The sequence below is a fragment of the Chelonoidis abingdonii genome, chromosome 5, assembly GCF_003597395.2.
Source record: "Chelonoidis abingdonii isolate Lonesome George chromosome 5, CheloAbing_2.0, whole genome shotgun sequence".
NCBI classification, from domain to species: Eukaryota; Metazoa; Chordata; order Testudines; family Testudinidae; genus Chelonoidis; species Chelonoidis abingdonii.
In genome coordinates this window covers 147,656,057-147,668,375 of record NC_133773.1, presented here as the reverse complement: position 1 = coordinate 147,668,375, position 12,319 = coordinate 147,656,057, and the positions used below count along the sequence as shown (strand labels likewise).

At 58.3% G+C, this 12,319-nt stretch overlaps 1 protein-coding gene across 1 annotated transcript in view; it reads right to left on the bottom strand.

Moving 5' to 3' along the window:
• Positions 1 to 2,950: 2,950 nt before the first annotated feature.
• Positions 2,951 to 12,319, bottom strand: part of LOC116829840 (dedicator of cytokinesis protein 2-like) — a 248,983-nt gene continuing 239,614 nt past the window's right edge. Inside the window, exons 21-26 of the mRNA XM_075066763.1 lie at positions 9,124 to 9,207; positions 8,646 to 8,783; positions 5,202 to 5,290; positions 4,809 to 4,971; positions 4,191 to 4,302; positions 2,951 to 3,269 (exon numbers count right to left, since the gene is read on the bottom strand). Of these exons, the coding sequence (XP_074922864.1) occupies positions 3,034 to 3,269; positions 4,191 to 4,302; positions 4,809 to 4,971; positions 5,202 to 5,290; positions 8,646 to 8,783; positions 9,124 to 9,207 (822 nt within the window). The 3' untranslated portion in view covers positions 2,951 to 3,033. The remainder of the gene's footprint in view (positions 3,270 to 4,190; positions 4,303 to 4,808; positions 4,972 to 5,201; positions 5,291 to 8,645; positions 8,784 to 9,123; positions 9,208 to 12,319) is intronic.

The window sequence follows — 12,319 nt, the reverse complement described above, 5'->3', positions numbered from 1 at the left end:
CAGGATCCCCACTGTGGGCCAGTTCGGGCTGGGTCCTGTACCACAGCTGGGGAGGGGCGGGGGGTGGTGTCACTGCAAACCATCGCTCTTCTCCCTGCCCCCGGTGAACGCTGTGCTGCTGTGATCCCAGGGTGCTGGGAGGTCGTGCGTGTCCAGGCCATAGGACATGTCCTGTGTCCCTGTGGGTACATAGGGGACCTGCAGGGGGGCACTGACAGATTGCCCCTGGACCCCCACCCCTCCCAGCCACCGCTGCCCCTCCAGCCACCACAGTGACCAGCTGTGATGTGCACTGGCGGCTCAGCTGTGCTCAGCCCAGGCCCACTCCTGGGGCACATTCTGCAGTGACGTGAGCACAAGGGCACCCGGGCTGAGCTGGGATCTGCCTGGGGCCAGCTCGCAGCTGCAGCCGACCCATGGACCAAGGCCCTGTGCCCCCCCACCCAGCCAGCCTCCTGCTGGGCCCATGGCCAGGCATGTGCAGCATTGCCCCCCCAGCCGGGGACTACCAGGTGACCCAGGAGCCGAAGGAAGCTGGTGATGCAGGGACCCAGATACGGGTGCCCGCCTGATTGACTATCTCAAAAAACTTTTGAGGCAGCTGCAATGGGAAGGGGACAGGTAGCCAGGACACCGGGGTTCCAGTCCTGGTTCTGGGAACAATGTGGGGGGTCTAGTGGTTAGAGCAGCAGGGGGTGGCACTGGGTGTTCCCCTCTGTGCATCTCCCATGGGCTGACTTGGCCCGGGGGGGGGGGGGGCGTGTCTGGCCATAGCAGGATTCTTGGTGGTTGCTGTCGGTTTGCCTGTGCCAACAGCCCCTGGCTGGGAGGCTGCAAGGGCTGGGTAGGGATATGCTGCGCCCAGGTGTGGAAGCAGAACACCCCCACCCTGGCGGCTGCCCCAGGGAACCTGGGGTGGTCCCAGCCCCACTTGCTCTTCATGGGAGGGGACGGGATGCCAGTGAATCTGGTGCCCCTGCCCAGCTGGCCTCAGGATGCAGCGCCTTTCTGAGTCAGGCCTCGTTCACCTGAGCTGCCCCCAGGGTAAAGCATCCCACCCCGGCCTACCTTGCCCCCTCCAGTGGCCCCCTCATCCCCTCCAGTGCTCCCTACGAGCCCCCACCCCCCCACCCCTTTAGTCTGTTTTGTCCTTCGGCCTTTGCTTTCATGCTTTCCCCCACCTCCCCGCCGCCGCTGGCCTGAGGTCAGAGCTGGGCACAGCCTGGAGAATTCAGTCTCTTTATTGGCAGGCAGCTGGAGGCAGCCCCTGGCCCCAGGCACACGACCCCCCAGCAGTGTGGCGGGTACATGCTGAGCAAGCAGTGGGGTCTGGGCAGATGGGGGTGGCCAAGGAGCTGCTGTGAGGAACGTGGGCAGAACACAAACCCCGAGGGCCCATGGTGGGGACACTAAGCCCGTCTGGCTGCCTCACATCATGCTGCAGCTGAGAGCAGCAGCAGGATGGCTCCTGCCCCACACAGGAGGGGCTCAGTCCATGGGCGCTGCCCGCAGTGCGGGAGGCCGGCTGGGACCAGGCGATGGGAAACGGCCTTAGCTGAACTGATCTGCGGTTGCTGCAGAGGAGCCCCAGCGGTGCTGGAGGCAGCTCACTGCACCTTTGGGAGCGGCTGATACGGAGCCCAGGACCGGTACTAGTGTTTTTAGCACCCTAGGCGCACGGTCATTTCACCGCCCCATGTGCTGGTCCGTGGCTCTGGTGGAGCTGCCACAGGCATTCCTGCACAGAGGGTCCGCTGGTCCGCGGCTCCGGTGGAGCTGCCGCAGCCATGCCTGCGGGGGGTCCACGGGAGCCGTGGGAGCAGCAAACCGTCCGCAGGAATGCCTGTGGCAGCTCCACTGGAGCCGCAGGAGCAGGGGAGCCTCCACAGGCAGGACTGCGGCAGGTCCACCGGAGCCCCCTGCCGCCCCTGCTGGCAAAATGCGCCGCCCGCCCCCAGTAATCCTGGCGCCCTAGGTGCGGTTGGGGAGAGAGATAGCTCAGTGGTTTGAGCATTGGCCTGCTAAACCCAGGGTTGTGAGTTCAATCCTTGAGGGGGGCCAGTTGGGGATTGGTCCTGCTTTGAGCAGGGGCTTGGACTAGATGATCTCCTGAGGTCCCTTCCAACCCTAATAATCTATGATTGCCTAGGCCGCCTAAATGGAAGTGCCAGCCCTGACGGAGCCTACTTCACTGCTGCTCTGTGAGCAGCTCGGGGTAGGAGGTAATGGGTGCTCAGGGGCTGCCCACCTCCAGCCCCGCCCCAGGACAGTGCAGACCTAGGGGGTCAGGACCTGGCAAACTGTCCTGTACCAAGGGGCTGCCCCGCTGGGGAGTGTTCCTGCCGAGTGGGTGGACTGAGTCCATCAAATACTAACTGTGCAGCACCCAGGCAGCACAGCCCGTTCTCTTGGCCTCACAGCATGCCCACAGGCCATAGAACCGAACGGGGGCAATTCAAAGGAAATGTTTCCCCCAGGCAGCACTGCATTCGCCTGGGAAACTCGCTGCCCCAGGAGGGCTTAGGGGCTGGGCCTTTATCCGGAGCACAAATAGGAAAAAGAGCTGGGAGGGGACCCAGAGCCCAGCTTCAGGGCTGTGGGCAACCTCTAACTCCTGGGGCTGGAGCAGTCCTTCACCGGGGCAGATTGGCTGGCTCCAATGTTTCCTACACGTTCCTCAGAGGGGCAGACGGGCCCTCGGCCTGATCTAGGCTGGTGCTGCCTGTGAGAGGGAGGCTGGGCTAGGCTGGGGCTTCTGCAGCTCCAAGCACATGGGAACCGGGGTGCGGGGGTGGTGGGATGCTCAGGTTGCCATAGGAAAGATGACAGTCTGGCCCAGGGCTCAGCCAGCGGGGGGAGGGGGAGTGCCAAGCAGCCAGCAAACACCTTCGTCAGCAAAGTCACCCTCCTGAGCGGGACAGCGAGGGAGCCGATCACGGGCAGTGGGGCAGCTCAGGTCTGGGATATACGCTTGGATTTGGGGGGTGGCGGGGGCGGTGATTTCAGCCCTTTACTTCCATCCACTGTCAGCTGCTAAAATAAAGAGGAACAAGCATTAGTGAGTGGCGGGGGGGTCTGGGCCCTGCACCCCATGTGGCTCTGGGGAGATCCTGCAGCCCAGGCCATGGCCAGTACCTTCCCACTGTTGGGCGCGGCGTTCTGCTCCATGAAGGTCTCGTAGACGCTGGAGCTGATTTTGCGGGGCAGTGGGGGGGCCTTGCTGGCGCTCTTCACCCGGCCTGCGAAGCCCCAGGGGGATCCTGACGCCCCTGCACACAGAGAGGAGGACACAGCGCTGAGCCCTGCCCTGTCATGTGCAGCTGGAGCAAAGCTGGTGCTGCCCCATGCCCTCGTTGTGCCAGCTCTGCAGCTGGGCACATATGGGCCATGAGGGAGTCAGCAGGCCCTCGGGAGAGCCAAGCCGGGCAGGGACCAGCCACGCCCTGTACAGCATCTGGGTTTCGGACTGTCTGGCCGCATGGATTCCACCCTTGGTTTGTGTTGGCCCCACGGGTAGGACAGCAGCACAGGGCTTGGGGCCCAGCCTGTCCTCCCCCACCCCCCCCGACCCAAAGGCATAAATGGCCCCTCAGGCCCTTCACCCTGGCCAAATCCCGGAGCTATAGGGCGGCAGGGGAGGGAGGGGAGAGGGCTCCACATGGCCAGGGCACCTCAAAGACCCCCGGGCACTGTATGGTGAGTGACTGGCCAGTGTCCTTATGGGCCCCCCAATGCTGAGACATGGGAGCTGGGAGCCTGGCATGAGCTGCGGTCGCAGGCCAGCCTGCCAGGAGCCCCAGCTACAGCGCAGTGCTGGGCACCAGGTGGCTCTGGGCCAGGGCACTGCTCCGACAAGCCGCAGCGGTGCCTGGGCCCCAGCAGAGCCAGTGTTCATGGGAGAGCTGCTCCAGTGCCCCACAAACAGGCGTCACGCAGGCAGGGCCCCATCCAGCTGAGGCTTGGTGCACCGGCAAGGCCTCAGCGTTGATGATCAGGGTCGCACAGCGGAGGAAGCAGCTCACCACGGCACCGACGGGGGCAGGGAAGATTACGCAGAGGGGATCCCTCCCCGAGACTCTCCATGGTCAGTCTGCAGCCCCCTTCGCAGAGTGCTTGCCACACTGGGAAGGGAGGGGAAGGGGGTGCCCGAACGTGCCGTGCTGGGGGGCAGGGGACGGGGGCGCCCGTACCTGTTGCACTAGGGGATGCAGCGTTGGCATCTCTCTCCAGGGGTGACTGTTTTACCTCAGCACCGGCCAGGCAGCTCTCAGTCATGTTCCGGGAGAGTCTCCACTTCTCCTCCTGGGGGAGCAAGGGGTATCAGCTCAGATCCCCAGCCCTGGGCTCCAGGTCCCAGGGCAGCAGCCGCCAGCCTCCTCCCGGGCACCTAATGGGCCAGCATCAGTGGCTGAGCTGGGGCCAGCCCATGGGGAGCAGGGACACGGCGCTGGGGCGCAGGGCTTCCTGGCACAAGCTGAATGGGGGAGTAACATGAATCCTTTAGCTTGTTTCGTTATCCCCCTTTCACAGATGGGGAAACTGAGGCACGGAGGGGCTGGGCCTCACCCAGCAGCTGAGCTGGGAATAGACTCCAGGGCTCTGTGCAGCAGGCCAGGCCACAGTGGCTGCTCACACCAAGGCAGGCTTCAGGGCACCTGCTCAGGGCAGCGGGGACACCACGGCTCATAGCGAGAGGCACAGGCTGGGGAGGACGCAGCTCACGGCGTGAGGGGTGCAGACCCGGCAGGGGCATGGGCTGGGGAGATGCCATGCAGGGGAATGCGGCTCACTCCGGGGGGCAGCGTTACCTTGGGCTCCGGGGGCTCCAAGACAGACTGGCGCTGCTCCTGCCGCCGGTACCCAAAGAAAGTGCTGCTGCGATTCTCCCTGCGGTCGCTCTTGCGCTCCTCGGCCTCAGGGGGACGCTCAGGAGCACAGGACACCGACTTCCTGGAGGGAAGGGGCTCTGTGCTGCAGACACCCCCAGGGGAGCATTGTGAGACTAGGGTGGGGGGCAGTGATGGGGGGAGAGCAGGTGGCCGCGATGTAGAGTGGAAAGAGGGGAGGGTGGCGGAGGAGGGAGGGCAGGAGCTGGGAAGAGAGGGGCAGTGAGGCAGGGTGGGGCTAGGGGGGCAGCCAGGGGCTGAGGGGGGAGGAGAGGGGAGGGCAGAGCAAGGCTGCTCCCTGGCTTCAGGACTCACCTATCTTGGTGTGGGCGGCTGGGTGGCTCCGTCTCCGGACCCCACAACTTGGAGTGGGGGCGACCTCCACGCCTCTCCTCCAGAAAGGGCTGCGAGCACAAGGAGCCGGGGCGGGGGCCAGGGCTGAGCGTCTCTCCCCAGCTCCAGCCAGGCCTGTAGACCCCTCCCCCAGCCCAGCCCCTGTCCCCACAGGGCAGCTCCCCTTCCCCCCCGGCAGCATGGTCACTGGAGCGCTGGGGCCGCGGAGAGAGCTCAGTGGGGGTCGGGGGCTTCACTGGGGCTGGGGGAGTGGCGAGTGGGGCTCAATGCGGACACGGATCTGCGGCCGGGGGAGGCTGAGCAGAGGCGCAGGGAGCAAGACGTGGGCACTCCACTACAGGCAGGAGTGGAGGAAGAACGGAGTCGAGGACAGAGCCCCAGGAACCCTGGCCCCAGGAGAAAAGCACGGGCAGGGCACTAGGAGCAACAGGAAAGGAGCAATCACCCCCCATGCCACCGGCTCCCCTTGGAGCATGAGAAGGCGCCAGACTGGACTGGCCCAGCTGCCCGTCCTGGAGACTGGCCAGCAGCAGCCCTGCCGCAAGGAGGCCAGGTTACCCTGCTCATGCCCACGGCTCTAGCCCTGCCACACTCAGGTTATTCGGTATTTACTGTGCCCACTCTGGATGGTCTCTCCAACAGGGCTGGTCCCTCTGAACCCTGCTGAGCTCTGGCCCTCAGCAACAGCTTGTGGCCATGAGTTCCACAGGCTAACCAAGAGCCAAACGAAACACTGGTTACTTTTTCCAATTTCCCTGCTGAGCTGCACTGACTGTCCCCTCCACATCCATGCACCATGAGACAGGGAACACGAGGCTCTGCTGCCGCTTCTCCATCCCTAGGCTTAGCCACCCCCACACCTGTCTGCTCTTGAAGGAACAACCCACAGCCTGCTCAGTCCCTGATCACCCTTGTCAGCCATCTCAGAGCACTGCTCTGTGCTGCCCTGCAGGACCAGGGCGCTGGCCCTGCACAGCGCATCCAGACAGGCCACACCCCGTCTACAGGGCAGTATTAGACAGTTTGCTGCATTATTCTCCTGCCTGCCCTGCAGCTCGGCAGCTCGTTTGCTTTTCTGGCATCAGCTGCATGTTGTGTCGAGGTCACACTGCGCTGCCCGGCGACGCTGGGTCTGTTTGCTGAGCGGATACAGACGCTCCCCAGCTTACGCAGGTGTTCTGCTCCGGAACACCGTGTGTAACGCGATTTTGTGTAAGTCTGAAACGTATACCTGACCATTACACAAGAAACAACCCCCAAATCCTCCTATTTCTAGCTTACAGAGCTTTTTCCATGAGTGCAGATTTGCGTAAGTCGGGTTTGTGTAACCCGGGGGGCATCTGCACTGTTAAGTTAGGCCCTGAGAAGGCACATGACAAGTTCAGATTAAACCCTCCAATGTGTGTTACTTCGTATTACTCAACCCTGAATCCCAGTCGTGCCCGCCAGCATGCTGCCTTTTCCCTCTGCCAGTCCCTCAAATTCCTCACAGGCTCCTCTGGGCGCGGCTCCCCTCAATATCTTTGTGCCATCTGCGGAGTCACACGTCCCTTCTCCAGCTTGTTAATAAGTATCTGAAACCCCGGTCTGCCCCCTGGGGCCCTGCTGTGACCCCTCTGCTCTGATAGAAATGGACCATTGATCCCTGCTCTGTTCTGAGCCTTCTGCTCCAGGGCAGAGATTCGCCCTCCCCTCACAGCGACTGGTTCCTCACCAGTCTCCTGTGAGAGGCTTTGCCAAGGGCTTTCGAATGGCGGCTGCTGGGTGATGGCCAGGTGTAGAGTTGCCGAAAGATCTTGCTCTGCAGCTGCCGAGCCCCTCTTGGGGTGAGATCCAGGGGTTTCAGTGTTTGGCTGCCAGCACTTTCCCTGGGGCAGGGCTCAAGCTCATGGCCTGCAGGCACCCAGCCCACCCCACACTGGTTCACAGCAAGTCACACCCTGGCTGATTTCGGGCACAGAGAAACCATTCAGCTTCTCAGCAACGTCCAAATCCTTAGCACCTCTACCCTCCCAGGCGGCCCCGCTGACCCTGCCCCCAGGCTGCCGGGCGGCCCCCGCTGACCCTGTTAAATATCTTCATCAACGACTTAGATGTTGGCATAGAAAGTACGCTTATTAAGTTTGCAGATGATACCAAACTGGGAGGGATTGCAACTGCTTTGGAGGACAGGGTCAAAATTCAAAATGATCTGGACAAATTGGAGAAATGGTCTGAGGTAAACCGGATGAAGTTCAATAAAGACAAATGCAAAGTGCTCCACTTAGGAAGGAACAATCAGTTTCACACATACAGAATGGGAAGAGACTGTCTAGGAAGGAGTATGGCAGAAAGAGATCTAGGGGTCATAGTGGACCACAAGCTAAATATGAGTCAACAGTGTGATACTGTTGCAAAAAAAGCAAACGTGATTCTGGGATGCATTAACAGGTGTGTTGTAAACAAGACACGAGAAGTCATTCTTCCGCTCTACTCTGCGCTGGTTAGGCCTCAACCGGAGTATTGTGTCCAGTTCTGGGCACCGCATTTCAAGAAAGATGTGGAGAAATTGGAGAGGGTCCAGAGAAGAGCAACAAGAATGATTAAAGGTCTTGAGAACATGACCTATGAAGGAAGGCTGAAAGAATTGGGTTTGTTTAGTTTGGAAAAGAGAAGACTGAGAGGGGACATGATAGCAGTTTTCAGGTATCTAAAAGGGTGTCATCAGGAGGAGGGAGAAAACTTGTTCACCTTAGCCTCTAATGATAGAACAAGAAGCAATGGGCTTAAACTGCAACAAGGGAGATTTAGGTTGGACATTAGGAAAAAGTTCCTAACTGTCAGGGTAGTTAAACACTGGAATAAATTGCCTAGGGAGGTTGTGGAATCTCCATCTCTGGAGATATTTAAGAGTAGGTTAGATAAATGTCTATCAGGGATGGTCTAGACAGTATTTGGTCCTGCCATGAGGGCAGGGGACTGGACTCGATGACCTCTCGAGGTCCCTTCCAGTCCTAGAGTCTATGAATCTTGAATCTATGAATCTATGACCCTGCCCCCAGCCTGCCGGGCGGCCCCGCTGACCCTTCCGGGCAGTCCTACTGACCCTGACCCCAGCCTGCCGGGCGGCCCTGCTGACTCTGCTCCCGCCTGCCAGGTGGTTCCACTGATCCTGCCCCCCACCTGCCAGGCAGCCCCGCTGACCCTGCCAGGTGGCCCCGCTAACTCTGCCCCCGCCTGCCAGGTGGCCCCACTGACCCTACCCCCAAGTTGCCAGGCGGCCCCACTGACCCTGTCCCTGCCTGTCAGGCAGCCCCCTGACCCAATCCCCACCCATTGTCTGCAGGCAGCCTCGCCTGCCTGCACCCTCTCCCCTCCCCTGCCTGCCCCCCCACCCACTCCCAGCTCATGCCCGCCGACACTCACCAGTTCCCGCAGGCCGTACTGGCTCTCCACCTTGGCTCGCAGCTGCACAAAGCACTGCTCCATGCGCTCGTGGAAGGGCCTGAGGTCCTCAGTCACCTTCCTGCTGTGGATCTGGATCCCCTCTGCCAAGAGCGGAATCTGCCAGGAAACAGGCCCAGTGTCAGCGCCCGCAGGATGGACACGGGCCTTGGCTCACACAACCCAGGTGCTACAGGGACAAGGGTGCCTAGGTGGAGGGCTGGGGGGCAATGGGGGCCGGGCAGCACCCACACGGGCCTGGCAGGGCTGAGGGGTCATTGCCTGGTGCCGGAATGGGCAGTGGCCTGCCCAGTGAAAAGGCTCAGGAGAAGATCCCCCCATTTGGGGAACTCTAAGGATCCTCCAGAGTTCTGCCTGGAGCAGCTGCAGGAGGCTGGGGCAGAAACACTCCCAGGAAGCCCTGGGATGCTGGGGAACCCTGCAGCAAGGGGGGAGCTACCTGCCAGGCGATCAGGTCCTGCAGCTTCTCAATACTGGCCTGGTCCTCGGGGTGTTCCGTCAGGTAGGCCTCCTGGAAAAATGCCTGCAACAGCAAACCTGCCTCAGCTCCTACCTCGGCCTGGCTCAGCATATGGCCTCAGCCCCCGGCAGGGTGCAGCTGAGCATGGAGCACAGACACAACGGCTCACTCCCAACCCTGAGCCCTGGGTTCCCTCCTCTGCTCTCTGCCCCCCCAGCTCTGCCGGTGCTTCTCACTCCTGACCTGCAGCCCCTGCTACTCCAGCCCTCACCCCCAAGCTCTGCCACTGCCTCTCACTCCCAAACCACAGCCACCAGCTAACCATAAAAAGTATGGACTGGATGAATGGACTATAAGGTGGCTAGAAAGCTGACTAGATTGTCGGGCTAAACGGGTAGTGATCAATGGCTCCATGTCTCGTTGGCAGCCGGTTTCAAGTGGAGTGCCCCAAGGGTTTTGTTCAATATCTTTATTAATGATCTGGAGGACGGCGTGGACGCACCCTCAGCAAGTCTGCAGATGACACTAACTGGGAGGAGTGGTAGATACCCGAAGTGTAGAGATAGGATACAGAAGGACCTAGACAAATTGGAGGATTAGGGCCAAAAAGAAACCTGATGAGGTTAATGTAGCTAGCTGGTTTGTGATGACTGGAGAACCGTATGGTGACTACACAGGAAGTCTGTCTAGATGCTCGAAGGAGTCCTAGTGCGAAAGGTTGCGGATCTTCTCGAGCATCTAGACAGACTTATGCGTAGTGCTGGGGAGGAGCCGGTGGTCGTGGTACATGTAGGTACCAATGACATAGGGAAGGGTAGGAGAGATGTCCTGAAGCCAAATTTAGGCTGCTAGGAAGAGACTAAAATCCAGGACCTCTATGGTGGCATTCTCAGAAATGTTCCCAGTTCCATGCGCAGGGCCAGGGTAGGCAAAGCTTCAGAGTCTCAATGCGTGGATGAGACGATGGTGTAGAGGAGGGGTTTACGTTCTATTAAGGAACTGGGGAAACTTTGGGGATAGAGGGAGCCTATATAGGAAAGATGGCCCCACCTAAACCAAAGTGAACAGACTGCTGGCACTTAACATTGAAAGGTTGTAGAGCAGTTTTTAACTAGGAGAATGGGAGAAAGCCGACGCTGCAGAGGAGCATGTGATCGACACAGACTTCTCTTTAGGGAGAGTCTGATAGAGGAATCTCCAGCTATAGTCAGGAACAGAGGACGGAAGAGGATAATGTAAGGGCAGATCGATGAAAACATCCATAAAAAAAATCTGACACATCAGAAGAGGCAGACAAACAAACAGGGAAGTTTTTAAAGGTGCTGTACCAAATGCTAGAAGTCTAAATTAATAAGATGGGTGAACTAGAGTGCTTGGTGATAAAGGGGATTGTTGATAAATGGCATCACAGAAACCTGGTGACTGAGAATGCAATAATGGGACACGATCAATTCCGGGGTACAAAATATATCGGAAGGACAGACAGGTCATGTCGTGGGGGTAGGGAGTGGACTGTATGTGAAAGAAAATGGAGATTCAAATGAAGAACAAATCTTAAGCGAATCCACATGTTCCATAGAATCTCTATGGATAGAAATCTCATGCTCTAATAAAATAATAACATTAGGGATCTATTATCGACCACTCTGACCAGGCAGTAATAGTGATGACGAATGCTAAGGGACATTAGAGAGGCTATCAAAATTAAGATCCCAAATAATAGTGGGGATTTCATTATCCCCCATATTGATGGAACATTTCACCTTCAGACGAAATGCAGAGATAAAAATTTCTCGATACTTTAAATGACTGCTTCATGGAGCAGCTAGTTAGGGAACCCACAAGGGAGAGGCAACTCTAGATTATATCTGAGTGGAGCCAGGAGATGGTCCAAGAGGTAACTATAGTACAGAACTGTCTTGGAATAGCGACCAATATACAATAGCGTTCACATCCTGTGGTGGGAAGAACTCTCAACGGCCCAACACTGTGCATTTAACTTCAAAAGGGGAACTATGCAAAAATGAGGGGGTTAATTAAACAGAAGTTAAAGTACAGTGACTAAAGTGAAATCCCTGCAAGTCGCATGGCGCTTTTAAAGACACCATAAATGAGGCCCAACTTCATATGTGTGTACCCCAAATTAAGAAAACACAGTAAAAGAACTAAAAAGAACCACCATGGCTTAAACAACCATGTAAAGAAGCAGTGAGAGATAAAAGGACTTCTTTAAAAATGGAAGTCAAATCCTAGTGAGGCAATATAGAAAGGAGCTAAACACTGACAATTAAGTGCAAGAGTGTAATAAGAAAGCCAAAGAGAAGTTTGAACGAACAGCTAGCCAAAAACTCCAAGGTATAAAAAATGTTCTTTAAGTACATGAGAGCAGAAGCAGTGGGGCCCCTTGATGATCGAAATACGAAAGAGCACTGTAACGGGGCGTGACTCATCCTGCGGCGCCTCCTGCTGGTCATTCAGGAATTAGCTCAAATTGCAGCTCAGACACTCTCAGCAGGCCGTGATCCACTTGTTCCTGGCTAACGGGCCCATGTCCCTCCCTGGACCCCGGTGCCCTTTACATGGGGTTCTGCCCCCCTGGCAGTAACACCCTTTCTCCTTAGGTTCCCCTCTCTGGGAACCTCCACTCTATCCCACTTGCCTCAGGTCTTGGCAACTGCCCAGTCATTAGCTAGCCCACACCCTGGGCAGACTGCATATTAGTCTCTCATCATCGGCAAAGGGTTTGGACCTGCTGCTTGGCCTACCCTGGCTGACCCTGCAACCCCAGTACCTCTTGGCCTAATTCTAGACCACAGCCTGGGGCTTTCCAGCAGAGCTCCCCAGCTCCTCTTGCCTTTCCCCACACTGCTTTAACCTGGTACCTGCTCTGGTTTTCGGCAGCAGGCCCTTCTCCCTCTACAGACAGCTGCAGCGGCACAGGAGCCAGCAAACAGAGCTGCTAACAGGGGAGTTTCAGTGGAAGTTTGCAGGGGAGACCAAGGCAGAGGAACCACAAGCCAGAGAAGAGAGGACAGTGGGCACCAGGAGCCCAGTGCCTAGGAGGTCCGTTGTTGGGGCATGTGCCTGGATTGCCCAAGGCACAAGTGAGAAGGCATGACTGATACAGGGGAGCAGTGAAAGACACAAATGAGGATGACTGCGATGTGGAAGCTGC